Genomic DNA, 27,853 nt, shown 5'->3' with positions numbered 1-27,853 from the left:
CAGGCCGCCTGGAGACCGCCGCCAGGAGCCGAGCTAGCTGCGTGTTGTTTGGGGGGCGGCTGCAGGCCCGGTCGGGCAGGCTGCGCACTGCGCGAGGTGAGGGCCGTGGGGCGCTGGTCACAGCGGAGAATTGGGCCGGCGGCGCGTGGCTCTGCGCATGTGCGGGAGGCGCTGGAGTTTCACTTTGCAAGTTTTAAGTGGTGGGGCGCCTCCCGGGCGGCCAGGTGGAGCCGGATGCCAGACTGCAGGTAGAGGGGAAGGGGTGGGAGCAGGGGTCCGTGCGGCCCCGCAGCCTTCCCGGACTCCCCCTCCGAGCCTCCCTGCCCCCCCTCCCCCTCTTCTCCCCTTCTGGGCCCTTCCTTCCCCTCGGGACCTGTCCCCGGAGCCCGACCTCCCAGCCCTGGGAAGGGGGGGCACTTCCTTCGCGGACCCTGGGCCCCGCAGGACTGGGAAGGGGCTGGCGCTTGGGTGCCTTGCGCTGGGGGACAGGTGGAAGGTGGAAGCCGCTGGGACTGCCCGGCGGTGACCCCTGCCCGGGCCTGGGGAGCCCAGGGCTTCCGGAAGGGTGAGGACAGCTCTGCCCAGAAACCAGAGCCACTGGGGTTGGGGACCTGAGAAGACTGGCTACCTGAGACTGGGGGGTGGGGTGGCCTTCCCCTTCGGCTGCAGGTAGTGTCCTCAAGGGCAGGAATGCCCGGTGCAGTGGACCAAGTGACTGCCAAGTTGTGTGACTGGGTGCCAGGGCCCAGGGTCCGTGCTCACCCATCCCTGCCTGCGTCGCAGGGGGCTGTGGAGGGCGCTGCGGGCTCCTTGGGGCGCTGGCTCCTGCAGGGCTGAAGACACTCACGGGGGATGGGGACAGACTCCCTGTCAGCTTTACTGCGCAACCAGGGTTTCCCCCTTTCCCTCCAGGTGTCCTGTCCCACCGAGTTTGTCCCCCTCTCCCCCGCCCCCCGCACCTGTTGGAGCCCTGGGTGCCCCCAGAGGATGCCAACAGAAGCAGGGCTCCCTTTCCTGCTCACATGGCGTCTTGTTTGCCTGGTGTTGGGGCAAAGGTCTCTCTTGAACGGGCTCTGACAGTGGGAGCGTCGGATGGAGTCCTCCGTTAGCTGGAGGAGTGACTTAAAATAAAAGCCAGGAGCTTTTGAAAAGTCTGGCGGTGCTTTGAGAACGTCGTGTTCACTTCGCAACCACCTCCTGCATCTGGAAGATCCCATTTAGCTCCTGTGGCAGCAGGGCCGGAACTGCTTGTGGTCTTGCTGTTGTAAGAAAATCGGAAGATCTGTGGTAAAGATACCCTGAATTTGTAGGGGGCCTTCCTACAAGAACCGACGGTGCTCACGCTCCCCCCTGCAACAGTCGGCTAGCCTTTCTGGAAGGAAGGTGACGACGGTCAGGTGTGCGCTGCTGGTCAGGGGCTAGTCCTTCCTGCCAACTCAGGCCGGCGGGTTAGAGCTTGCAGGGGCCTCGGCCTTCCCTCCCAGAGGCCGGGACCAGATTCCGGGGTGCCTGCTCCACTGGCTGCAGGGCCCCACAGTGCTTCTGTGGCTCCTACCTTTAAGCTACTAGAGCGTTCTCCAGAAGGCACAAATAAGGCATTTGCATAAGCGTAACTACAAATAAGGGAGGACTGCGGGTGGTTGAAGCCAGGGCTCCCCCAGGGCCACAGGGCCTGCTTGCTGGTTTCTGCCACTGAGCCAGCTGCCCTGGGGTGGCTGTGCTCCCAGCTGCCGCATCAGAGCTTGTCTGTTCTGGAACATGCTGGGGATGGGGGGTTGGGGGTGCTGGGCCTGGGGGGACCGCGAGGCTTCAGCAGATTTTGGACACCATGTGTGTATGGCCAGGGACAGTTCACACCTGAGCTGGAAGTCTGGAGAGGCGGGGCAGGCCTCTAAAGCTCTGCCCTCACATGGGTGCCTCCCCTGGAAGGGGCTGACCCTGCAGGCACCCCGAGGCTCCCTCCCAGGCCGGCAGTATTTGCTGGGTGACCTCGGGAGTTCTTTCCAACTTCGTAAAGCCACTGGGAGGAGCCTGTTTGGCCGGAGGAGAGTCCTGTAGAGGCGTGTCTGGAGCTGGAGGGTGTAGAGGGAGGGGTCACAGGTACTTCCTGGTGGGTGGGGGGGCTCTGCTCTTCTAGAGCTCAGCCTCTCCCTTCCAGGGACAGTGCTCCCTCTGTGGGCATTTTATGAGGATGACTTTTTTCTTCCCACGTCACTTTTCAAGCCTCCCTTGCTTGTTCTGCTGTGTCCCTTTTCCTGAATCTAGTCCTCGGATGGCAGCTGCCCTTGGGACCCAGAGGAGATCCTGAACTCAGAGGCTTTTCTGGAGCCCACAGCCAGCTCACTCTTGGGAGTGGACACTCCCCGGCTCCAGCAGTGCCTGGAGTCAGAGAAGAGGAGTTAGGAGCGCCCAGAACCAGTTCGGGGAGCTGAGGGAGAGAGGAGGGTGGGGGATCGCCCTGGGAAGAACCAGAGACTCCACGTGGGTGTCTGAGTTCAGAGACTTAGGGCAGGTGTGAGCACAGGGCAGTGTGCCCAACTGAGAAAGGCAGCTCCCGGGGACTCTGACCGTCTGTCTTCCCTAGAGAAGCCTGTAAAGGCTGGTGCTCTGTGTTCCCGGGGTCAGGAAAGCCCTGCAGGAAATGAGTAGCAGGCCCGAGGCGTCTTGGGAGGTGGCTAGGGCTGCCCCTGTCTTTGCCGGAGCCGGAGCCGGAACCGGCTCCAACTGAGGACCTCTCCAGGGGACTCACCCACAGTTTTTCCTTCCTGGCATCTGGTGAGTGTGGAGCGGGGAGGAGGGGCGGGAGCTGGCCGCAGAGAGTCAGGCCGGGCCCTTCTGTTGGGATGGTGCCGCTGGGTGACATTTAAAGCAGGGAAACCAACAAGAACTGTCTCTCAGAGGTCGTCTGCTCTGTTCAGAACCACCGACTCCATGGCTCTGGCATCACTTACTCCAGCCATTGCCAAGTCTCTTAGAGGGGTGAAAAAGTGACTCAGCCTTCTGGGGAATCCTCCCATGCCCTTGGACCTGCCACCCCCACCCCTTTCCTTCATGTCTTGGCGTATGTGTGTGAGACTGTCCCCAGCCAGCCAGCCCCAGGGCTCAGAAGTGGCAACCCCGCCCCCCATACACACCCCAGCGGCATTACCAGGTAGTCCAAACACCAGGTTGGGTTGTCTGTGCCTTTTCTTGCCCTCAAGACTCTTGTTCCTATAACAGGTTAGAAATATTCAGAGCTAGGGGCACCTGGGTGGCTCAAAGTGTCTGACTTTGATTTTGGCTCAGGTTGTGATCTCAGGATCGTGAGACTGAGCCCTGCGCCCCACTCTGCAATTAGGGAGGAGTCTGCTTGAGAGTCTCTCCTTCTGCTCCCCCCTCATGTGCATGCACGTGTGCTCTCTCTCTCTCTCAAAGAAATAAATGAATAAATACAATCTTAGAAAGAAAAAGGAAACAGAAATATCAGATGTAGCGACTCCCCTGACAAAAAGTTTAGCCAGATGCGGGGAGTGGGGAGCTTGAGGTCGGGTTGCCCAGTGTGTCTGCTGGCTCTCCAGCCTCAGGTGGCATGAGGAGGGGGCCAGAGCCTGGCCATTAACTCTGGGGCCTTTGGTGCCAGGAGACAAACACTGGAGATTTCCATCAGCTTCTCGGGGGTGCCAGGCGCCTCCGAAAGGAAAGGTCAACAACCAGCTGGGAGTGATATTTGCTTTGGAAATGCTGGATCTTCCAGTAGACCGAGGATACCCAGGAGGGTGGGGGTGAGAGGACAGAGCTGGGAGTGTGCTTCGGGGGGCCCTGAGGAGCCCCCTCCCTCCTTTCCATCCTCTTCCACTGCCCTCCCACCCCCTTTGCCTTCTCTGGCTGCCCAGAACTCATGTGTGTGTGTCACCGTGCAGGACAGGGAAGGGGCTGGGGCTGAGAGCCGATGCTGCCCTGACGAGCCTGCAGTCTTGGGCAGGCTGTTACACCCCTGGGCCTCGGCTCCAAGTGGGTGGAAGGCCCGTGTCTGTTGTCCCAGCTGGACATGCCAGGAGCAGTGGGGGCGGGGGCTCCTCTGTGGCTCCAGGGGATCAGCCATCCTTGTCAACTTGGATGTCCTTTCTTTTTTGCTCCTTCCCGGGTTTTTTTCCTCCCCTTTGTCTCCCCTGGTCTGTCCCTGCCTGCCCTCAGAGCCCCCAGGGGCTCCCACAGATGACCCTCTCAGCAGCTGTCCCCAAGGCAGGAGGAGCTCTGGCACCCTGGCTCTCCTTCCTGCTCCCTCGCGCTGGGGAGGCTGCCAGCCATGTCCGGGACGAGCCCTCCACCCACCCAGCTGACCCTTGGGACTGTCCCCACAATGGACCTATTCTCGTAGGCTCTGCCAGGCGCTTGGGGCCTGGCGTCTGTCCCTCCCTGATTCTCGCTGCCGCTCCCACCTTAGGCGCTGCCAGTGCAGGCTGGGGGAGCTGCAGGGGGGTCCAAGCCTTGAGCGTCTGCCGGGTTTGCTCTCCAGGGAGGACAGGCACGATGACCCACCGCCCGTCGCTGGAGCTGTGGCAGTCCAAGGCCGTGTCCATGCGTGAGCGGCTGGGCATCGGGGATCAGCCCAACGACTCCTACTGCTACAACTCGGCCAAAAACAGCACCGTGCTCCAGGGCATCACCTTCGGGGGCATCCCCACCGTCCTGCTCATCGACGTCAGCTGCTTCCTGGTGAGACCCCTCCTGAATCATGTCCTCCCCCTCACCCCACCATCCCCGGGCCTTCTGGGGAAGTCAGGTGAGGAGCCAGGCATACCTGAGTGTAAATGCCAACTCTGCTGCTTTCCTGCTGTCACTGTGTGTGTCACTGCTCATATGGGCTTCAGGCTTCTGCTCTGTAAAATGGAGCTCATAATTCCTACCCCTGGGATTTTCAGAGATCAAACTGTGCTAAAGGGCCCACTTAGCTGTCTCTTTGATGATGAGCATGACCGCGGAGTTGGCCTGTCATGTCATGGGCTAGTGGGAAGGGTGCAGTCCACAGGGACAGGAGGTATGAATGGAAGGTGTGGGCTTGAATTAGAGCATCCCACACCTCCCGGCTTAGAAATGTAACCTTCTGTCCCCACTGGGTCCTGGGCATTTGGAGGGATCAGACATAGAGAATAGGACAGACCTCGGAAGAGGCCCACCTTACTCAGAGCTGATCCACTCAGTGGCCTCTCTTTAGTGTAGACCTCCTTGTTCCCGAACACCCCCCCTAGTTGGAAGTACACTATTTTTCTCCCCTGTGCTGACTCGCCTTTGGCCAGGTGGGAGGTAGTGGGGTAAGGCCACCTTCCTTTGCCTGCCTGTGGCTGGCCCATGTCCTGATGCCTTCTCCCCATGGGTAACACACATCAGCTGAGTAAATGGGGTGGGATGGGGGTGGAGGGTATAGATGCCCTGCTTTGGGCCAGAGGCTGGGCTTGGGCAGGCCTGAGAAATGGGACTGGCATGGCAGGAGGGCCCTAGGCCCAGATTGAGAGAAAGAGGCGGGTATAAATATAAGTAGCTAGTGGAAAATTATTCCTGGGAAGGAAGAGGGAGTTCTATCCAGGATTCAGATGTCCATGGTGGCTACACTGTGGCGCTTTGTGGGCTGCTGTGGGAACCCGCATACCACTCATCTTGTGTCTGTGAGAAAGGATTCTTGTCTTGGAGCAGAAACCCACTTGTAGGTTGAGGACACGGGCACCTACAGCAGCCTCAGTGGGTAGGGGCAGCAGAGGAGCGGGGTGGTGGTCTAGAGGGTTGCTGGGATTACTGGAGGAGGGGCCCAGGACAGCGTGGGCGTGGGCCTAGGTGGGTGGTCTGGAGGAGGAGGTGGTCGAGGCTGCAGCGGGGTTGGCTGAAGAGAGAGTCACTCTCCAGGGCACTATGCTGGCGGCGGTGGGTATTCATCACTGGATATTCTGGGGTACACTTGGGAACTGGCAAACATGAGTGCGTGGGAGGTGTCCACACCCCGAGAAGGAGCAGCAGGGCAGGAGGGCAGGCAGGTTTACCCCAAGACATGAGTCACCTGCTTCTGGAAACATCACTAACTTCCCCACCCATCTTGAGGGCATTCCTCAGGGAACAGGAACGCAGTCCCTCTGGGGTTCTGGCCTTCTGGATTCCCTTGAGGGACACAAAAACCACACTGAAAAGCTCAGTTCCTGCCTGGGGACGTGGTGGGGATGTGCTAATGAGAAATGGCCTCTCTTAGGTCCCTGAATCTGGAAGGGAGGGAGCCTGTCTGGGGAGTGAGGAGAGGTGGGACCAGGGCTGAGGACCGGCCAGGCCAGGGCAGAGGTATGGGGAGGGAGGAGAGATCTAGAATTTACAGAGTTTAGAGCTAAGGGAGGGTTAGATAGGCTAAAGGTCCCAGCTTGTGGAGGCCGAGCCCGCTGGACCTGGTGGTCCTTGGTGGGCTTCGCTCCACACTGGCATCCACAGGGTTTGCCTCCAGGACAACCAAACACCAAGTAAGGGTCTCACCACCTCTGGCTCTGCCTGGGGGGCGGGGGGGGGGGGGCGCTGCTCTGCTACCTTGTAATTAAAAATGCAAGTTTGTGTAAAGTGAAGAAGGAGGCTGGTCCCCAGGGCAGCTATGAGGCCAGATCTTGCCTTCCTGCTTGGGAGCAGCAGAAGGCTGATCAGGGCTGCGGAAGGTCGCGTCTGTTGATGCCGCCCTGAGAGCGAAGAACAGGGCAATGTGCTTGACAAGAAGAGCGCCAGGGCAAGCTTAGCGCAGCATGGGTGGCCTGCGACAGGCGCTAGCGAATGAGGTGAGCAGAGCATCCAACCATGCAGCTGTGTGGCCATGGGCAGCTCAGCACCCTCTCTGGGCCCTTCTAGCCCCATTGAGTTTAGGCAAGTCTCTAAGATCGCTGACTCTCTAATTAGAAGTCACCTGAGATGCTTGTCCTTGGTTTCTTTTCTCCTTTTAGTGTTTAATATTCGTGTTTTCCATCATAAGAAGGAAATTCTGGGATTATGGCCGTATTGCCCTGGTGTCAGAAGCAGACAGGTAACAAAGACACATCACCTCGAGTGTGTGTGTGTGTGTGTGTGTGTGTGTGTATGAGAGAGAGAGAGAGAGAGAGAGACTGGGACAGGCTGGCGGCCCACACGTGATGCTGACACTAGATTGCGCTCACTGAGTGAGCCAAGCCAGTGCCAGAAGTGCTGCCCTTGGGCCGTGGCCTTGGCCTGGCCGTGGCTGGAACCTTGTTGGTTTCAGGCTCTGGAGGAGACCTGATTGCTTTCCGTATGTGGAGCTGTCAGTATTGCCTGCAAATGATGCCAGTTTTCTTTCTCACCTTGAATATTTTCAAGTGTCTCTTCTTTGAAATGTGCTACTTTGGGGTTGGGGAGGAGGCAAGAAGGGTTAGGAAGGGTGGTAGGGCCATAGGGAGAGGCCCTTGTCCTTGCTCCCGGTTGGTGTAGGCTGATGGCCCTCCCTAAGCCAGCATCAGGTGAGTCTGTGGCAGAATGGAGACCCCCTTGGCCGTACCTCTCCTGGCTCTGCTGGCTCTCGGCTCATGACCCCGGAAGGGGGTGTATTCTAGGTCTGCATACTGGTGTTTCCAACCCCAGCTGTTGTCACACAGCCCGGATCTTGTGTAAGATGCAGAATAGGAAGCCATCAGGGAAAGCCACGTGTGCCAGGTTGCTCCACCTGGGCCTCCTCTGGTGCTCACCCTGCGACACCTGCCACTTTTGCTCTAGGGGCTGCTGCCGTGTTGAAATGCATACTGTGTGGGAGGGACTGGGCCTGTAAAAGCACCTTCCTTCCTCAAAGCCTCAGTTCTGGCATTTGCAGAAGCAAATAAATAAAATACTTCTGTCCCTTGGGGTGCCTGGGTGGCTCAGTCGGTGAAGCATCTGCCTTCAGCTCAGGTCATGATCTTGGGGTCCTGAGATCGAGTCCCACGTTGGACTCCCTGCTCAGTGGGGAGTCTCCTTCTCCTTCTGCCCCTCCCCCTCCCCCTGTTTGTGCTCTCTCTCTCAAAGAAATAAATGAAATCTTTAAAACAAAATAGTTATGTCCCTTACAACCAGTGGAATTGTAGATTGGATAAAATACAGCCTTTGTTCTAAGTTTTGTTTAACACATTGAGAAATGTATTGCAGACATTGAACTCTGAAGTCACTTTAGATAGATGCATTGGGGTGCTGAGGCCCCAGGGTGCAGGGCACAGAGACGATCTGCTGATGCCGACCCCTTGCCACTTGTCCCTTGTGATGTAGTGTTACATCCCTACATGTAGTGGTCATTGCCCTTGTCTGCATGTTTCACGAACTGTTACATTTTGTGCCAGACTTGGAGGAGTGCCAGTAGCTTTGGTCTGGAGCTCTAAGAGGTGGCAAGATACCTGACATTGGACATCGGGTTTTGGACTTTTAAAAATAATTTCCTGTCACTCTTCCCTTTTGTGTTTCTAGTGAGTCCAGATTCCAGAGATTGTCATCGTCTTCCTCTTTCGGGCAACAAGATTTTGAAAGCGAGCTGGTTGGTATCTAAGGGGCAGGTGTGGCTCTGGCTGGGTGGGGGTGGGGGAGGGCAGCTGTGCACCTGTTGAGCGGCTGCTTCCGTACGCTGTGTCCTGAGTGGTGAGCGTTGATGAGAGCTCTTCCCTGTGCCACCTGGACTTGGGATGTCCTGCAGGGAAGATGCAGCTGGGGGTGTCCAGGGTGTGCGACAGGATCAACTCTCAGGCAGAGGGCTCCTGAATCCCTGTGGTCCCGGCGCCTGTTGCTATGATCACACTCAGGGCCAAGTGGGACAGTTCTTTGTTGGCTTGCCTGCTGGCTTGAGCTAGATGTAGGCAGGAGCCCATCACCCTGAACACGTGATGACCAAAAGTAGTGTGTCTCCAGCCAGGGGTGGAGGGACAGCCTGGCTTTAGGGAGTATTATGTGTAAGAGACACGACGGACAGTAGACGCTACAGGCACACTCTTCCTCCATATACACACCCTGGGGGGACTGTCTCACCCGTTTCCCTGCGTCTGCCCCATGTCTCAGCCAGTGATTTGGGATGTCCAGATAGCAACCCACAGCAGCTTCTCCACAGCTGCCCTGAGCTCTTTATTCAAGTTCAGGATTTGCCTCCGGAGCCTGTATGTTTCCACAGATTGTCAGAGCTTGAGAGGTTTTTACCAGAATTCCAGGCACAGGGTGCGTGTCATAAATGGGAGCGTGGAGACTGTCACTTCGGGGACATGCGGTAGCTTGCTGAACTTAGGACAGAAGTAGTGCTTTTACACCACGGGAGGTCAGATGGTTGTTTAATATCGCGATCCCATCTGCCTCCCAAAGACAAAGATGTTCAAGGCTCATCCCCCATCTCTGCATTTCCAGGGATGCTGCCCCTGGCTGACTGCCATCTTCCGCCTGCAGTGAGTACAGCTCGGGGAGCCCGTGTGAGTGGGGGCGTGTCTGTGTGTCTGTCTTTGTCTGGGTGGGTTTTCTGCGTGTTTGGTCAGCGAGGAAGAAAGAGCCAAAACGCCTGACTGCAAGATGAGGTCTCTTAGCTGCTTCTCAGATCGGGCCCAAAGCAGTGGGGGGGGCTGACATTAGGGGGGCCCAGACAGCACCTGCACAAGCTAACTAAAGCTGATTTTTTTTTTTTTTTTTGGTGCTCTAGGCAAGGATGATGGGCACCCCCTCAAAGGAGGCTCTTCCGGGAAGGCTTCTGTATCTGATTTAGTGCATAGAGGAGAAAAGATGGTGCTTTAGTGCATTCACCTCATTGGGTTAAAGGTTGCCTTGTTTTTAAAATGGGAGGCCTGCAGAGAGAAATCCGATCAAGCTAGGATCAGCTGTGATCATAGGGAGCACCTTTCAGAGGTGCCAAGATACGAGAAGGACCTCTTAGGATTAGTGATGTCCGGCAGTTATGGGATGCTGGGTCCCTCACTCTGGGTCTCAGTTTCCACTATAAAAGGGGGCCCGGAATGACATGGTGGGAGAGGTGGATTTGCCACCCCACCCTTCTCTGCCACTGCAAAATTGTGCCACCAGGAGGCATTTCCTCCTGATGCTGGAAGTCACATATACTCTGCGCAAAAAGTCCATCACGTAGGGGAAAGAACCAGTAAGGTTCTTGAGGTCACCTGGAACCCTGCCCCCAAGAGATGCCCAGGGCCTGTTGTTTGGCTACTCTGTGGCCACACTGGGTGGGGCTCAGGCCACACCCCTGCCCCTGGGCTCGGGACCGCACCCCCCAGAACCGGGTGGGGCAGTGCCAGACACTGACTCATCATTTCCATGGTAACCCACAAAGGCGGGTAGCAGATCTGCTCTGTGGCTGGTCTCTCCCTGCACCCTGTTTTCACTGTCCTGTGTCCCCTCCAGACCCCCCCACCCCATGGACATGAATTTTCATAAGGGGGGCTATAGCAGGGACCGCTGCGGATCCTGCTTTGTCACTGCAATGCTGTGTCAGCCGTATTTTCCCATCTCCACTCCCCATGTTTTTCTCGTCTTCTGTTCCTGTTGCAGAAAGGACAGCACTTGGACTTTTTTGAGGCTATGATTAAATTCTAACAGCTGCTCCCGGCCAACATTCCAACCACCATTCAAAGGGTCCCCACAGGTTCCTTAGGATTGCCATTCCCAGCCAGATTGGGAAGTCAGAGGTGTGTCCCCAGAAACACCGTGGATGACAATTGCTCATTCATTGGTTTGAGTCTTCATCACTGCTTGTTCCCACCTTCTGGAAGCCGGACGCCCAGCGCACCTCCCTGTCAGGAGAGGGAAAGAAGGACATCCCTCTTCTGCCTTTGTGGCATGGAAGTCTGGCTGTCAGCCTCTAGAATTTTCCGGTCCCCAAGCTAGCTGAAGCTTCCAAATATGGCCCCCAGGAAAGGGTGGAGCCTCTGTGGGGCCCCCCCACCCTGCAGGACACAGGGAGAAGGGGGGCAGCAGGATGGCCCTAGCCCCGGAATGCTGGAAGTGCTGGCTCCCACTCTGCCTCAAAGCTTGCCCCGGGGGTGGGGAGCCCGGAGAAAGAGTGGGGGCTGTGAGCCTGGCAGAAGAGCCCCAGCAGCCCTGTTGTCAGTGGCTTTGTTTATTCCCAGCAGCAGGTAGGGGCTTCGGGGTAACTGAGCATCCACGTCCTGCCCCCGCACAGATGTCTCCAGAAACGGCAGCTCCCAGGGAGCCTGGTGTGGGGGTCCTCAGTGGGGCCAGGCTCAGGGGTCCCCATCCTAGCTCTGGCCTCACAAGTTGTGTGACTGGAAACTCGGGCTCTGCCTCTGTGTCCTCACCTCTAAAGTGGTGGGGGTGGGATTAGCACCTGCCTCCCTGCACGGTCCTGAGGACTAAGCGAGGTCACCTGAGGCCTGGCCTTTTACTGGCTGCTCACTGACATTCCATGTGCGTGTCTTGGCCAGCGATGACCAGATCCTGGAGTGGTGTGGGGAGGACGCCATCCACTACCTGTCCTTCCAGAGACACATCATCTTCCTGCTGGTGGTGGTCAGCTGCTTGTCCCTGTGCGTCATCCTGCCTGTCAACCTCTCGGGTGACTTGCTGGGTAATGACCCCTTGTCCTGTCTGACTTGGGCCCGGGCAAAGCTGCAGCCCCAGGGAACGGGGCTCAGTGAGGTAGAGCAGAACCCCAGGACTCCCGCTCAGAGTCAGACATGAGGAGTCCTTGGGGTGACTCTCAGAACGTCCCCTCTGTCTGAAGGTCTGGAGAAGAACCCATCCTCACCGGGGCCGAGAGCCAGGGCCCCCAATGTCCATTTCTGATTCTATCTAAGTAAGAGGAATAAAGCCCCAAGATATGTAGAATCAAGGGCTTTCGGAGAGTATTTTACACTGTCCAGCCCCCACCCAATCAGGAGGCCATAATTAGTGGATCTGGAAGATGTCTATGATGCTCAAAGTCAAAATCAGAGTGGAGAACAATGTTTCTAAGCAACTGTTGGAAGCCAGCTTCCAAAATGCCATGAATCCGCTGGGTTTTTTTCTTCTTATTTTTTAAACTAATCTTTTTTAAAAGATATTATTTATTTATTCATGAGAGACACACAGAGTGAGGCAGAGACATAGGCAGAGGGAGAAGCAAGCTCACTGAAGGGAAACCGTTGCCGGACTCAATCCTGGGACCCTGGGATCACGACCTGAGCCAAAGGCAGATGCTTAACCACTGAGCCACCCAGGTGTCCCTTAATTTAAAAGAAAAAAATTTTTTAAAGTAATCTATCCACCCACTGTGGGGCTCACACTCACGACCCCAAGATCAAGAGTCCCATGCTCTGCTGACTGAGCCAGCCAGGTGCCTCAGGAACCCACTTCTATGCCCTGAGATTCCCAACTTGCTTTTGGGACCAGCTTATTATGATTTTAGATTTCTCAAGGAATGTCACAAGGATTTCAAAGCAGGAGGAATTCAAGTGTTGACTTACCCACGTGGTGGGTTGGGAAGTTGCTGGGTAGAGCAGAGGCCTTGGTTGGTGGAGCTCTGAGATGACCGGATGGATGGTCAGGTCCTCTGACTGGTCTGGGATCACACCCCTTGGCTTGCCATACCGCACCCCCCTTCCCTAACCTGACCCTGGTACTACGTTATCTTGCTTCTCTGCAGATAAAGACCCTTACAGTTTTGGGAGGACCACAATAGCAAACCTGCAGACAGAGTGAGTGTGGGGAGGGGGCTGTGAGGGTGCTGATGGTGGGAGCAAGGGGAAAGTGGGTTCCAGAGCCTGGGCTTGGCCAGATAGCCCACTCGAGCAGGCTGATGTCCGAGGGTCCCTCCGCAGCCAGCACCTGTGGCCCGGCTGTGGGCACAGACATGGCCCAGGCAGCGACTCTTTTGCTGGGGGTCCTAGGAGATCCAGAGGGTCCCGTGGGGCAGGGTCCATCTGTCAAGATGATGCCCGCTCTACAGGAGCCGGGCCATGAGACCTCTGTTGGAGGCATCTGCTGGGATGGAGCCATTGGCCCCCAGCTCAGCACTGGGAGGGGTACCCAGCCTTGCACCCCCACCCCAGCTCAGGAGCCCAGCCCTGATGGCAGCTAGTTTCCCCCCCCAGCAATGACCTCCTCTGGCTGCACACCATCTTCGCTGTCCTTTACCTCATCCTCACCGTGGGCTTCATGCGGCATCACACCCAGTCCATCCTGTACAAGGAGGAGAGCCTGGTAAGCGAGGCTGGGGGTGCAGGTGGGAGCAAGAGCCGAGTGGTGCCCCAGGCCTACGGGCTGGGATCCAGGAGCAGTGATCTTCCAGAGAGGTCTCTGTGGAATCCAGTTGGCATGTTTGTACTCAAAGATGATGTTATGTTTTTTTTAAAAATTTCTGATTATTTTAGACTGTGGATTTTTTCCCCTCTGTTTTGTCCACTAGCCCTTAAATTTGTGGGGTTTGGGCTTATAGTCACTGATTCTGAGTACCTTTTCAGAAGTTCGGATGGAGAGCCAGCAGCTCTCTGTCTTTGCAACCCACAGCTTGATGGGAGAGGAGGAGATTCTGTGAGTTGGTTCCAGGCCTGAGTCTTCCTCTGATCTGCTGTGTGACACCATTTGAGTCACTCACCCTCTCTGGGTTCCTTCTCCCTTTCTTGTCATGCAAGGGAGGCTCACAGAATTGCTTTGGAAGTGTATTCTTTGTATAGTCTGGAAGATGATGCTACGTGAATGACATCCATCAGGGCTCTCTCTCTGCCAGGCTGCAGGAGGAGAACACCTGAGCCTTCCGAGTTTTCACTGTTTTCTCTGGGGAGACTTGAACAGGGTGGGAAGGCTGGGCCCACCTGCAGACTGGCTTGCCCTGGTGACTTCTCTTCCTGGTGCGTTTCTCTGGCAGGTGCGGCGGACCCTGTTCATCACGGGCTTTCCCAAGGACACCAAAAAGGAGGCTGTGGAGAGCCACTTCCGGTGAGCAGGGCTGTGGCCCCTCTGGGTGGGACAAGTGCCTTAGGGCAGCACTCTGTCTTCTGCTTGGGCACCCAGAGACCTCAAGAGGGGCTTGGCCCTGCCACACAAGCATCGAATCGGTGCTGGTGTTATAGAAGGGTTCTGGCCAGGTGGCCTGTCCTCTCTAAGCCACCACACTACGCCGTGTGACCACAGTAGCTGGAGTACAGGCCAGGGTGTAGGTGCAAATAAATGTCTTGAGAGCACATGGAAGATGATCTGGCCTGGGCTTCTCAGCATCAGCTGTGCTGAGCCTGATGCCCCAGACAGAGCTGGTCCCTGAAGGGGAAGGCCTGGGGCTGCTCATCTATCTACTCACAGGTGTCTCTTGAGTAAGCACCTGGGTCCGGAGCCCTGTCCTCATAGAGCTCACCATTCAGCGAGTCCAAGCTCTCCTGGTGGGACCTCCTTCCCGGGACAGTCCCTGCTGAGCACTTGCACCCAGGACTCCTGAAGGTGGAGGTGGGGGTGGGAGGAGGGCTTTCAGATGGAGGAGGGAGGAAGGGTATGCAGGATGGAGCATCAGCAGTGGGGTGGGTGGGGCAGAGCAGGTGCCCCTGGACCCTGTGGGCTGCAGGCAAGGGCGCCGAGGCTTCTGTCTTCACTCCCCACCGGCGCAGCAGTCGCTACCCTGTAGTGCGGACTTGGGGTTGAGGATGGTGTAACTTGGAGCTATCTGTGAAGAATGCTTGCTAAGCAGATGATGCATATACACAGTTATAATATGAATGTTTACAGTTTATTGACTAAATCCTCAGAAACTCCAAGTATTTTAGAAATATCCTTTTACATAAATGCCAGATACTGGCATGCTTTTTCTCGGTTCCTTGAAATGGCTCCCCAAGGTACCTGGCAGGCGATGTTTGGAAACAGTTGTTTTATTTAATGTATACCTTAAAGAAAAAAGCCCCCTCCTTCCCATACAGACACTGGATCAGAGCCATCCCATTTGAGGGGGCAATTTTGATGCACACGACTGCAATCCCTGGGGACCGACATGGGCATTTGTCTTGTGGCTGGGATGCTTACGCTGGGGTGCTGTTTAAATGAGTGACTGACTTATCTGTAGGTTTTGTCTCTCTCACTAAGATGTACCCAGAGTGGTTCCTGTCATGTAGTCAGTGGGGATTTTGTGTGTCTTGGGAGGGAACATCATGTGGTGGCTCCGGGCATGGGTCCTGGCACTGGGCTGCCTGGATTCATATCAGGGCTCAGACAGCCACTAGCTGTGTGGCCTGGGGCACAAGTCATATAGCCTCTCTGACCTTTATTTTCCTCATCTGGAAAAGATAACTCTCATCTCAGATAACTCTCTTCCTTTGGGTGGGTGGAGGATGGTGCCAATGGTTCATCCCTTGTCAGAAGCGCCTGTTGATTTAAAGCCCAGAGAGTATAAACTTGTCACTTTCAGGCAATTACTTTCATGCTATTGGACGCCTGGGTGGCTTATCGGTTTAGCGCCTGCCTTCGGTTCAGGGCGTGATCCTGGGGTTCCGGGATCGAGTCCCACATCGGGCTCCCTGCAGGGAGCCTGCTTCTCCCTCTGCCTGTGTCTCTGCCTCTCTCTCATGAATAAATAAATAAAGTCTTTAAAAAATTACTTTCATGCTATTAAAAAAGGTCTCTTTGTATGAAATTTCAAAAATTTTTTAAATGCCTGGATGGCTCAGCAGTTGAGCATCTGCCTTTGGCTCAGGTCATGATCCCGGGGTCCTGGGATCAAGTCCCGCATCAGGTTCCCCACAGGGAACCTCCTTCCCCCTCTGCCTGTGTCTCTGCCTCTCTCTGTGTGTCTCTCATAAACAAATAAATAAAGTCTTTTAAAAAAAATTTCTGATCTGCAATCCCTGATAAAAGACATAGAGAAAAGAGGTCTCTGGTGGCACACAAGGTAGCCTTGGAGACTTGGGCATCTCTCCTGTCTGGGACGTTCTCTTTTCCAATGGCTGTCTTTGGGCACAGGGACGCATATCCCACGTGTGAGGTGGTGGATGTCCAGCTGTGCTACAACGTGGCCAGGCTGATGTACCTGTGCAAGGAGAGGTAAGTGGGGGCTGGCAGGGAGTAGCCCGCTGGGTAGCAATTTTTTCCTGCACTGAGACCCCCCTTCCTGCTGGCTGCGGCTGGAGCCCTCAGTGGGGAAGGCAGGAGGGTGGCTCTGCCCTTTCTTGTTTAGAAAGCTGAACTCCTGGGTCTGGTGGGCACCGATGGTGGGAGGGTGAGTGTGGGGTGTGTGCTACAGGATTAGCTGACATTTGCACCTGCCCCTCCACCCTACAGGAAGAAGGCTGAGAAGAGCCTGACCTATTACACCAACCTGCAGGCGAAGACAGGCCAGTGGACCCTTATCAACCCCAAGACCTGCGGCCAGTTCTGTTGCTGTGAAGTGCCGGGCTGTGAGTGGGTGAGGGCCCAGCGCTGCAGGAGCACACCGCAGGGTCCCCGACCTGCACCCAGGGCCGTGTTGTCACCAGGGCGTGTTTGTCCCCTGGCAGGAGGACGCCATCTCCTACTACACGCGCTTGAAGGACAGGCTGATGGAGAGGATCGCGGAGGAGGAATGCCGTGTCCAGGAGCAGCCCCTGGGGATGGCCTTCGTCACCTTCCAGGAGAAGTCCATGGCCATCTAGTGAGTATGACAGGGCGCGGGGGGCCCCCCTCCAGATGACTTGCTATCCCTGCTGGGGATGCATGGTACTGCTGAATCCGTCTCTAGGATTTGCCAGGGGGCATTTCCGCCTCTTTCCCCAGATGTGGCTGGGGAGGCCACACTCCCTCTGTCATCGCAGCCCGAGTTTGTGTGACAGCTGGCCAGGGCTGATTCTTCTGAGCCCCTCTTGGGTTGATGTGGCCTCACCCTACCATTGGGCTCTCACTAGCCACCCTGGGGATCCCGTTGCTTTGTGTCCAGTGTTCTGTCCAGCGGGATAGATGCCGCCCTCCTTCAGATATCCTCTCTGGACCACAGATCTTCTTCTGTGCCTGGGCTTCCCATCTTCATACAAACACACAGACCCCTGGGCACTCAGGGCACTCCCTGCTGCAAAGCTGAGGCCTGGGGAGGGTTCCAGAGTGCATTCGGGCTCCCATAGCAGTCTCACATGGGTACTCGGTGTCATCTTGCCTTGGGAACAGCATGGCCTGGGGTTGGGAGAGGGCTGTGGAAAGCAGGTAGCCACATGGACACCCCTTCTCCTGCCTTCTCTGTGGGCAGCGCGGACCCAGGAACAGCCCCCTGGTGTGCCCTGCAGACCCTGCAGTGAGGTGGGAGCCAGAAGGGGGAGATGTCCGTATAGATAGAGGGTGTTCTGAGTCAGGAGTGGGGGACATGGAGAGGGTGGGGGTTGGGGTGGCCGTCCTAGGGAGGGATGCAGGGTGTCAGAGTGCAAAGGAGTGAGGGAAAGGGCGGTGAGGCCCTGGCCGGCTGCAGGGTGTGCCCACAGCTCCAGCGTGCTAGGCGGGCAGAGGGGATGGCCCAGGGAGGAGCGTTGGGTGAGGCTGTGCAACAGCGTAGGAGGCAGCATCAGACGGATGGAGCACAAACCCAAGTGGGAGAGCCTTGGTTTCTTTTTCCATAAAGCAGAAGTCCTCCCTGGCTTGCCGGGTTGTTCTAGGGCTCAGACGGAGTCCTCCCTGCAGTGTGCCAGGCACGATGTTTCTTAGCATCACCTGTAACAAACTAATAAGAAAGCCAAGGTCCTGTGCCCTGGGGCCCTGCTCTCACTGGGTATTGTCTCCCATGTTTGTACGCGGTCCCCTCTGTGTCCGGGCCCTGGCCACCTCTGCTTTTCCTGGCAGCATCCTGAAAGACTTCAATGCCTGCAAGTGTCAGAGCTTGCGGTGCAAAGGGGAGCCCCAGCCGTCTTCCTGCAGCAAAGAGCTCTGCACTTCCAAATGGACAGTGACTTTTGCCACCTACCCTGAGGACATCTGCTGGTGAGCCCCCAGGACAGGCGGGGGTGGGAGAGAGGCCCCAGGGCTGGTGGGGCTGCCCTGTCACCTGGAAGCACGAGCAGGATCTGGCAGTCAGGGAGGTCCGTAGGCGGCCCCTGCTCCTCTCCGAGCCTGGGCTGGTGGGGTGGGGCGGGGCATGATGTGTGTGTAGGGGGGTGTCCATGCCCCATGCTTTGCTCCAGTGAATCCAAAACATCCAAAATATTAGCATTTCAATGTGTGATCAGTTATTTTTTAGTTGTGATATTTCTCTTTTTCATACTCAGCATCTTTGAAATCCAGTGGGTATGTTACTTGGATTAGGACCAGCCCCGTGGCAATGCCCAGCAGCCAGGCGTGGCTCCTGGCCCTTGTCTCCCCACATGCAGCCTTAGGGCAGGTGTTGGCCTCCCCCTCCCCCGTCTAGCCTGGGGGACAGGCTGGCGAGCTGAGCTGTGTCCAAGGGGGCCATTGGCCAGACTTGAGCATGATGTGGGGGGTGAGGGCAGCCCCAGCAGAGGCCCCAGAGAGGCTGGCCTCAGTTTCTTCCTTACCCCTCCTCCGCTCTCCTCCTGGAGCAAGCCTTGGGTGCTTGTCTCCACTGGCTCTAGCTTGGCCTCTGAGGGTTCTGCACCTCACTTCACAGTGTTCATCAAACTCTGGTGGTTTGTTGTCTGTTCTCAGTGGGATGAGAGGCCAGGACAGGCTGTCTCTGTCTGTCCCTGGCCCTTACGTCCCCTGCCTGCCCTCCCTGCATCCAGCCCTTGCCCCTGCTGGGAAGAATGTGTCACCAGTCACCAAAAGTTTCAGATATAGCTGGGGAGTACCGCTCATAGCCTTGTTTTGTCTGCCTAGGTATTCATGGCATCTCTTTGGTGGGTTCTGGTCCCCAGGCTGTAACTGGGGAGCCATGTTAGCAGTGAACAGTCTCTTTTCCTTTGGAGAGACCCAAACTTGACATTACTGGACCTGAAGGTCAAGACAGAGCACTTGCCTGTACTCCTGAGGTCGAAATGAGACCCCAGCCAGAGCCCTTGGGCTGGTCTCCTGCCCTAAGTTTGACTTGTGGACCCACCAACTCTGGGGGCGGGTGCTTGGGAGATAAGCCTGCTGGCCATGACCTCCCCTCTGCAGGAAGAACCTCTCCATCCAGGGCTTCCGCTGGTGGTTCCAGTGGCTGGGCATCAACTTCACTCTCTTCGTGGGACTGTTTTTCCTGACCACGCCCTCCATCATCCTGTCCACCATAGACAAGTTCAATGTCACCAAACCCATCCATGAGCTGAACGTGAGTGAGCTTGATCCCAGAACTCTGAGATCATGACCTGAGCCACCTAGGTGCCCCCAAATGATTTTTTTTTTAATCTTAGGTAAATCCAGAATAGCTAAATACTCCCTAAATTGGCATTTGCTTAAAAAGGTATTGTTTTCTCATAATTAGCTCTGCTGAAATATCATCCTAAATCTTTCTTATTTATTCCAATAAATAAGCGTTCAGTTAATCACACTCTGGGAAGGCACATGGGGCTGGAGGGCCTGAGGTCCTGGCCCTTGCTCTGCTGTTTGTTCCCTGCTGATGAATTCTGAGCCTCGATTTCCATCCGATAGCTGGACTGGAACACCTGCCATAGCATCCTCACAGGGCTGCTCATGAGCTAATATGTGGTCAAAGCTCTCTTACATGATTTGGTAAACAGATTTAATAAACAGGTTTATTAAGAGGTTAATAAACATCATTAAAAAATCTATAGTGTACATTAAGCAGTTTTATTTAGACTTAAAGCCTGTAAATGTTGTTCATGCCTTTGCCAATCTTTGGGTGTATGGTCAAGGCCTGTTCTTTGGAGGGTGGATCAGCTAAGTGGACCCCTCCTTTTCTGTTCTCCATAAGCCAGTTTTGTTTTGTTTTTTAAGATTTTATTTTTTATTTATTTGAGAGAGAGAGAGAGAGCACAAACACGAGCAAGGGGAGGGGCAGGCAGAGGGAGAAGCAGATCCCCTGCTGAGCAGGGAGTCCCACGTGGGGCTTGATCTCAGGACCCTGAGATCATGACCTGAGCCAAAGGCAGATGCTTCATTGACTGGGCCACCTAGATGCCCTAGTTTTTGTTTCTTAAATAAAGCGAGAATCTACAGATAACTTGCAGAGCCATTCTAAGTACAGATCTCTCCTGAATCTCCAGTCACTTGGTCTTCTTCCTCTTTTTTTTTTTTTAATTTTTTAAAAATTTATTTATGATAGTCACAGAGAGAGAGAGAGAGGCAGAGACATAGGTAGAGGGAGAAGCAGGCTCCATGCCCCGGGAGCCCGACGTGGGATTCGATCCGGGGTCTCCAGGATCATGCCCTGGGCCAAAGGCAGGCGCCAAACTGCTGCACCACCCAGGGATCCCCCCTTGGTCTTCTATAGTTAATTTACTGTCATATAATTCAGTGACATTTTTATTTAATTTTATTTTTAAAATTTATTTTATTTTTTAAAAAGATTTTATTTATTTATTCATGAGAGACACACAGAGAGAGGTAGAGACATAGACAGAAGGGGAGGCAGGCTCCCTGCGTGGGGAGCCTGATGTGGGACTCGATCCCAGGACCCTGGGATCACAATCTGAGCTGACAGCAGATGCTCAACCACTGAGCCACCCAGGCATCCCTTAGTAACATTTCTTTAAAAAGATTTATTTACTTGAGAGAAAGGGGGAGCACAGGGAGGAAGGGCAGAGGGAGAGAAAGAGAGAATCCCAAGTAGACTTCCTGCTGAGCATGGAGCGTGATGCAGGGCTCGATGTCATGACCCCGACATTGTGACCTGAGCCAAAATCAAGAGTCAGACGCCCAACTGACTGAGCCACCCAGTGCCTCTAATTCAGTAGCATTTTTAAGAAATTGGCCTTTATAGTCTTTCTGAAGTATGCAACTTAGTTTTCAAGAAATTTTCTCCCTTGGGCACCTGGGTGGCTCAGTTGGTGAAGCATCCATCTGTCTTTCTGCCTTCAGCTCAGGTCATGATCTCAGGGTCCTGGGATCGAGCCTCACGTTGGGCTCCCTGCTTAGTGGGGAGCCTGCTGCTCCTTCTGCCTCTCCTCCTGCTCTCTCTCTGCATCTCTTAGATAAATAAGAAAAATCTTAAATAAAGAAATTTCCTCTCTTGTTATACTCACTTTATCAGGGAAAGTAGTAGTGGGTCAGCTTGTGTGATGACAGTCCTGAGTGCAGCAGGCGCACAAGGGATTGGGCCCCTATTGGGCCAGCGGTTGCTGAGCGGGCGGCTGCCCCAGGGAGGCCTGGCTTTGGTGTGTCCACCTCCTCCGGCATCTGCTATTAGGTTTGTATCAGGCGGCCGGGGGTGATCGATGTGGTCAGTAGGACACGTGCAAATGAGCCATATGTGAAGTTCCTTCCTTTGCTCCAAAGAGCTGTCTTCCTGCCAAGTGCCGTTACAGCCTTTTCAACCACTGCTCTGGAATACCTACCCTGTACCAGGCCCAGCATCAGCTCTGGGCGGGGGGGGCAGGCAGGACCAAGAGGTCCCCATGTGGCCATGCCCATGTCTCTCCTCTGTGGCCTTTGTTTTCCAGGACCCAGTAATCAGCCAGTTCTTCCCCACCCTCTTGCTGTGGTCCTTCTCTGCTCTGCTCCCCACCATCGTGTACTACTCTACACTGCTGGAGTCTCACTGGACCAAGTGAGTGATCAGGGGTATCCCTGGGGCCACCTGGGATACTTGGAGGCCCGGGGGACTCACCTGTGGCTTCCTGCAGGTCCGGAGAAAACCGCATCATGATGTCAAAGGTCTACATATTCTTAATCTTCATGGTGCTAATCCTGCCCTCCCTGGGCCTCACCAGGTACGCATCACCTCCACCTTGTGCTCCAGATTAGCATGGGGGCTAGATCTGAAGAGCTCTGTCCCCAGGAGAGGGGAGATAGTTTGGGGGTGTGTGCAAATCCCCATCACCCCACCTGGGGAGCTCTTGTGTGGGCTCCTTGATTTTTCTGGATATAGGGTCTTTTTTCCTTTAAAAGAAGCTTGAAAACAAAACTTAGCATGGACCTTCCGCTCAGGACAAGGACCATCTTTTAAGGGAAGGAGTCGGGATCCCTGGGTGGCGCAGCGGTTTGGCGCCTGCCTTTGGCCCAGGGCGCGATCCTGGAGACCCGGGATCAAATCCCACATCAGGCTCCCGGTGCATGGAGCCTGCTTCTCCCTCTGCCTGTGTCTCTGCCTCTCTCTCTCTCTCTCTGTGACTATCATAAATAAATAAAAATTAAAAAAAAAAAAAAAAAAGGGAAGGAGTCGCTGTCAAAGCTGCCCTGCTCGTTAAATGGAGCAAGTGGCATCTTAGACAAGAAATTCGGACCTGGAGTTTCCGCCTGATGTTCAGAGCAGAGAGGAATGAAAACATGCAGGCATCACGCAGAGCACTGGACATAAATTCTCATGGCGTTCATTTCTTTCTTTCTTCCAGTCTGGATTTTTTCTTCCGGTGGCTCTTTGACAAAACTTCCTCAGAAGCCTCCATCAGGCTGGAGTGAGTATCAGCCACCTTGTGTTTCAGAGCTGCATTCCAGGGGCACGTCCCCCCGGGGCTGGGCTGGGGCTGCAGGGGACAGTACTCTCCTCCTGGGGCCCCTGGACCTGGCATTCCCACAGCGTCCCTCCCAGGCCGAGCAGAACCATCAGTGGGCACCGTGGAGCTGACCTGCTTTGCACTGCGTGTGCAGAAATGTGGTTCATCTTTGAGGCTGAAACTCCAGTAGTGGAGTCTTGTTCATTTTTTGAGACTTATTCCTGAGAACAGAGCCACTCGGGGAGGAGAGGAATCATTAGGCTCCCTGAGGGAGAGGGTGGTGGGGGAGAGGCTCCTAGGCCTCAGCTCACCACCACCCCCGCCCCGGTGGCCCCCCAGGTGTGTCTTCCTGCCTGACCAGGGAGCCTTCTTTGTGAACTACGTCATCGCCTCGGCCTTCATCGGCAATGGCATGGAGCTGCTGCGGCTGCCGGGCCTGATCCTCTACACCTTCCGCATGATCATGGCCAAGACCGCGGCCGACCGCAGGAACATCAAGCAGGTACGGCGGCGCGGCGGGTATGGCTGGAGTGTAGACTCCCTCCCGGGACCCCAGCCTCTGCACTGTGGGGTTGCCCAGAGGCTGACCCCGAAGCTTAGGGTGGGGGGGTCACTGTGCCATTGGTCCTCAGCACCCTCAGCCTGGTTGAGCCTGAGGCAGAAAGGTTCCCAAGAGGTGGGGGGAGCTGTGTGCCTCCCATTTCCAGCGTCCTCGTCTGTGCCCTGGCTGCCTGGAGTGAGCTCCTTTCCCCTCTGCCCAGAACCAGGCCTTCCAGTTTGAGTTTGGAGCCATGTACGCGTGGATGCTGTGTGTCTTCACCGTCATCGTGGCCTACAGCATCACCTGCCCCATCATTGCGCCGTTCGGTGAGTGGCTCCAGAGCAGCCCTGGGGGGATAGGGGGCTGATTCTCCCTCCATCCGTGGTCCCTGCAGCCAACCCTCCGGAACCACCTGGATTCTCAGTCCTAACACGCAATGCTGGCCTATGAAGCAGTCTCCTGCCCACACCCTTCCAGTGTGGAAGCCCTCAGTGTGACACTAGTGAGGAGTAGATGCAGGATTTGAACTGTTTGACTTTAGAGACCAAAGTCCTGCCACTAAAATAAGCATCAGGAACTCCAGAGAGATGGAAGATTCTGGAAGGAAACAGAACACCCAAGAGACTGTTGGCAGTGCCTGCTGAGGTTTAGGGGTGGGAGGAGGTTTCACTTGTCCCTGTATGTTCTTCAACTATTTAAAAAAGTGTATGGTAATAATCTTTAAAAACAAAATAATTTTTTAAAGAACATGACTTCATAGAGGAGGCTGCACCCCACCTTCTATGCTGCCCCTGGGGTAGGACTGTGGGGCATCTGCCGACTACTGGGTGTAATGGGTCAGCTTGGGTGGGGGAGGGAGGGAGAGCCGGAGCCTTGTGGGATGGTGGGGGGCTCGTGGGGGAGGTCCCAGAAATAGTTGAGTCTGAGCATCTGGGTGTAAAGTAGCTTCTTTCTGCAGAATGATCCTAGAATTTCTGTGTGCTACAGGGACAGGGACAGGGAGAGGACACCCGCAGCTGGGATGTGTGTTTAGCCCTCTTTGGGTTTCCTGCGGTGGGGCAGCAGAGCCAGTCCCAGGAGGAAGGAGGTGAAGGGCCCTCCGGGTTTGCCGCTCACAGCCCCATCCCTGCAGGCCTCATCTACATCCTGCTCAAACACATGGTGGACCGACACAACCTCTACTTTGCCTACCTCCCGGCCAAGCTGGAGAAGAGGATCCACTTGGCGGCTGTGAACCAGGCCTTGGCCGCCCCCATCTTGTGTCTCTTCTGGCTCTATTTCTTCTCCTTCTTGCGTCTGGGTGAGGGGACCTCCCGGCCACGGTGGGGTGTGGGCTGGGGGCAGGAGGCAGCTCTGGAGGAGGCCTTCACAGCAGCTGGTCAGATCCCGCCCCTGGATGGCCAGTCAGAGGGTGGTGGCTGGGGGAGGGCCGGCTGACAGCTCGGCTCCAGAGCTGCCCCTGGTGACCCTGGTGGCACGTTAGTGGAGAAGCTTCCAGAGAAGGCAGCCCCCTTATCAGCGCTGAGCCAGAGATGGGCACACTGGTCCAGGCTGCCCTTTGGGGTGTGGGTAGGCCCGGGTCCTCATAGCTTACATTCTTGTGCAAAGGAAAAATCAGAAGGGGTGTGACCATGCCCCGTCAGGTGGGGGAGCCCCACTCCTACCTCGCCCAGGGCACCAACCCAGCAAGGAAGTGGACAGGTGGATGTGGTGTCCCAGGCCCTGGAATCTGACTGGGGATGGAGGCAGCTGGTCCACGGGATCCCCTGGATACTCCTGGCTGGTACAGACACCCTCCCTGCAGTGGGAGAGGTCACAAACAGATCCTGCGCCACATGCAGCCCCTCTTCCCCACTGGCAAGGCTGGCCTGTCTCTGTCCCCAGGTCTGAAGGCCCCCCTCACTGTGTTCACCTTCCTGGTCGTGCTGCTCACCATCCTGGTCTGCCTGGCCTACACCTGCTTTGGATGCTTCAAGCACCTGAGCCCTCACAACTACAAGGTGAAGGGAGCTGGGTCCCCCCATAGCCATTCACCCATGTGGCCCAGGGGAGAAGGTGGCAGGTCCGCTGCCCACCTCGTCACACGCCCTCTCCAGATTTTGTTTCCCCATGGGGCAGGCGCAGCAGTTGTGCCATGTGTCACCTCCCCACCCCTTCCCTGCTCCCCGGGAGGCCCACCCCCCAACCCTCTGCTGCCGGGAGCTTGGCGCCAGCTGGTACTGCCATCCTGAATGTTAATAGTCTGTTTGTTTGGAGGGTGCTAGTGCAGGAAAATCGGTTTTGTTTCTCATCACAAATGTGTGCTGTTGTCTGCAGACAGAAGACTCAGGGGACAAAGGAAGTGAGGCAGAAGCCCCCAGGCCAGCACCCTTCACGGTACGTTCTGCTTCTTCCCTGAGCAACAAGCCTCAGTGGTTCCCAGGCTCCTGGTGAGACCGAAGTCCCTTGATCACGTGGCAGCCGTGGTCCTTTCGAGAAGGAATCCCTAGGCCCTCGGGATGCTTCACCTGCAGAGGTGAAGCCGCGTTCCTTTGGCCAAGATGCCGCCCCATCCCCTGGTTTCAGTTCTGGGCCCTTGTTTGTTCTCTGCAGGTTGAATGCCTGCGGGGTGAGGCCCCCACGGTACCTGACAGGGCCAGGCCTGGGCCAGAGACCCAGGTCACAGCACCCTTCTGTCCAGCCCCCGCCCCCCCCCAGGTCAGGCATTCTTAGGGGTGTCTGTCCTTGGTCCAGCCCCAGAGAAGGTTTTAAAGAAGATTCATTCCCTGGAGGCACACCTGCCCCTGCAGACAAGGGAGGAGGCATGGCAGGTGGATGGCCCAAATCCCCTTCTTAGCCTGGCTCTGGGGAGGAGTAGCGGGAGTGGGGTGGAGGACTGGGTCTGAAATCTCATGCCTGGCCCTGCTCCAAGCACTCAGACCCCCATTTTCTGGCAGCCCTATGTGCCCCGGATTCTGAATGGCTTGTCCTCGGAGAGAACAGCCCTGTCCCCACAGCAGCAGCAGACCTACGGCGCCATCCACAGCATCAGCGGGACTGTCCCAGGGCAGTGCCCGGCCCAGGGCCCTGGGGACAGTGACAGCGAGCCGCCTGTCTACCAGGAGGCCTGAGGGCGGCCAGGCCAGGCTCCGAGCCGGGAGAGGAGACCCAGGTGGGAAAGCAGCCAAGCCCAGGATTACGTTCCACCTGTTTTAAGCACAACTGCTCCCCAAGGATGGAACTGGAAAGGTGCTCCTGCCCTTGGCTGAGGAAGATAGGCTGGGACTCCCATGGGGTGGTGAGCAGCGGCCTTCCCGGCCACAGCAGCAAGGAGGGGGTCATGCAGCCCTGTCCTCCGACCTGCTTGCCAGAGGCCTGCTCCCTTCTATGTCTCCCTCCTGCACAAACGTCCAGTTCTGTGGCTGGGACAACTTCCCTGGGGATTTTTAGCAAAATCACGTGTTGGAATTACACCCGTAGCCCCAGCTGGTGTGGTGACCAGATCAGGTACGAGGGAGAATGGAGCAGTGGAGGGGCCCCCCTCGGAGGCCCCAGACGCTGCCCACCCAGCTCCAGGCACACACTCAACTAGCTGATAACCAAAGAGCCTGCGGTGGAGCCAGGCCGGAGATGGGGTCCAGATGATGGTCAGGGTCCATTCCAGCCCTCCTCTGCCGATCCCGGGCACCCACTGTGGGAACAGGAAGGTGATGGGCCCGTCTGGGGGGCCCCACACCCCTCCTGGCTGCACGCGACCCTCCATGCCTACCTGGTGGCTCCTTTTGTTTCATGTTGCCAGTGACACTGGCTGGATCAGGGTCACCCTGTGGCAGGTAGGGACAATGAGGACCACTAATGAAGTGCCTAACCAGCCAGACTGGTGAGATCCACCCTCTCTTGCCTCTGCAGGGCTGCATATGCCTGCTTCCTCCAAGGTTGGGGTGGCCTCCTAGAGCAGAGCCAGGGGAACAGGTCAGGAAAGGGGGAGAAGGAGGGGGTATCTGTGCCTAGCTGGGCCATGCACCACCCTTAGGCTGTGACCCCAGCTGGAAGGGCAGGTGGCCCCTTCCTTTCTTTTCCTGCAAGGATGGAGACTGGGATGCAGTTCTGGGCATTTGCAGGAAAAGCAGCCTCCTGCTGCCTCCAGGGAATGCCAGAGGCACAGGGAGCAGTGCGTGTGGGGGGCCCACCCTGTAGGGACCCAGTGGTGTGTGGTTCAGGGCCCTGCGATCCCGCCCCAGTGTCGCCCAGCCTCAGGCCCTGCTCCATGCTCTGAGGTGCCCAGGACACCGGGAGGGGGTACAGTGGCATCTTGGTGCTCTGTGGGCCTGTCTTGCCCTTCTAGGAAAGGGTTGGGCAGGGCGGCCCCCTCCTCAACCCAGACTGCAGACCTGTCAGCTCCACTGGGAGGGGAACCCCACGTGGGCTTGTGGCATGCATATGTCACCTGATCCCAGCCACTTTTAGGAATAAAATCATTTATCATTATTGATTGTGTGTGTGGGAGCACTGGTGCTGGCAGTGAGCATGGGGTCCAGGCATGGGCAGGGGACAGGCATGGGGGTGTACATCTTTGCCAAGAGAACACTGGGAGCCTCCCTGCTCCTTGGGAGCCGGCGCCGGGAGGCGGGGTGTGGGGGCTTCCAGGTAAAGGGGCAGACGTTGTTGGCCAGGGAGCCCCAGGGTGACAGCCAGTCCCCATGGGCATCAGCGTAGCTCCAGAAGCCCCACGAACTTGCGGATGTCCTGTGCCAGCAGCTCTGGCTCCTCGAATGCGGCAAAGTGGCCCCCACGGGCCATGTAGGAGTAGGAGATGAGTTTTGGATACTTGGCCTTCACCCACTTTTCTGGCACGTGTATTAACTCACAAGGGAAGGCAGCAAAGCCTGTGGGCACGTAGACCTTCATC

The 27,853-nt window shown here is 56.3% G+C and overlaps 2 protein-coding genes and 1 long non-coding RNA gene across 6 annotated transcripts in view; 1 reads left to right on the top strand and 2 right to left on the bottom strand.

Annotated features, from left to right (window-relative positions):
• Window positions 1-90: 90 nt before the first annotated feature.
• Window positions 91-27,432, top strand: TMEM63A (transmembrane protein 63A). 3 transcript variants are annotated; one of them, XM_077901299.1, is made up of 23 exons: window positions 91-248; window positions 4,496-4,695; window positions 6,939-7,018; window positions 8,437-8,503; window positions 9,355-9,392; window positions 11,391-11,533; window positions 12,590-12,641; window positions 13,038-13,146; window positions 13,811-13,881; window positions 15,883-15,963; window positions 16,201-16,324; window positions 16,416-16,549; window positions 17,719-17,856; window positions 18,988-19,141; window positions 21,432-21,538; window positions 21,615-21,701; window positions 22,323-22,385; window positions 22,764-22,926; window positions 23,186-23,291; window positions 24,098-24,265; window positions 24,850-24,965; window positions 25,282-25,341; window positions 25,902-27,432. In XM_077901299.1, the coding sequence occupies exons 1-23, from the start codon at window positions 158-160 to the stop codon at window positions 26,073-26,075; spliced, it is 2,526 nt and encodes an 841-aa protein (XP_077757425.1). In that variant the 5' UTR covers window positions 91-157; the 3' UTR covers window positions 26,076-27,432. The 3 variants fall into 3 exon arrangements, with proteins under 3 accessions (XP_077757425.1, XP_077757426.1, XP_077757427.1); XM_077901300.1 differs by lacking the exon at window positions 91-248 and adding an exon at window positions 2,191-2,775; XM_077901301.1 differs by lacking the exon at window positions 91-248 and having other exon boundaries at window positions 4,623-4,762.
• LOC144315952 (uncharacterized) lies at window positions 393-9,153 on the bottom strand. 2 transcript variants are annotated; one of them, XR_013381689.1, is made up of 6 exons: window positions 6,538-9,153; window positions 4,781-4,859; window positions 3,149-3,210; window positions 2,750-2,968; window positions 1,858-2,379; window positions 393-1,259 (listed from the first exon to the last, which is right to left on the bottom strand). It is a non-coding gene; the product is annotated as an uncharacterized LOC144315952 (long non-coding RNA). The 2 variants fall into 2 exon arrangements; XR_013381688.1 differs by having other exon boundaries at window positions 393-2,379.
• Window positions 27,406-27,853, bottom strand: part of EPHX1 (epoxide hydrolase 1) — a 32,627-nt gene continuing 32,179 nt past the window's right edge. Inside the window, exon 9 of the mRNA XM_077901302.1 lies at window positions 27,406-27,853. Within this exon, the coding sequence (XP_077757428.1) occupies window positions 27,652-27,853 (202 nt within the window). The 3' untranslated portion in view covers window positions 27,406-27,651.

Source organism: Canis aureus, chromosome 6 (assembly GCF_053574225.1).
Source record: "Canis aureus isolate CA01 chromosome 6, VMU_Caureus_v.1.0, whole genome shotgun sequence".
Lineage (NCBI taxonomy): Eukaryota > Metazoa > Chordata > Mammalia > Carnivora > Canidae > Canis > Canis aureus.
Note: the sequence above shows the minus strand (reverse complement) of the source record. Positions and strands in the feature narration are given on the sequence as shown.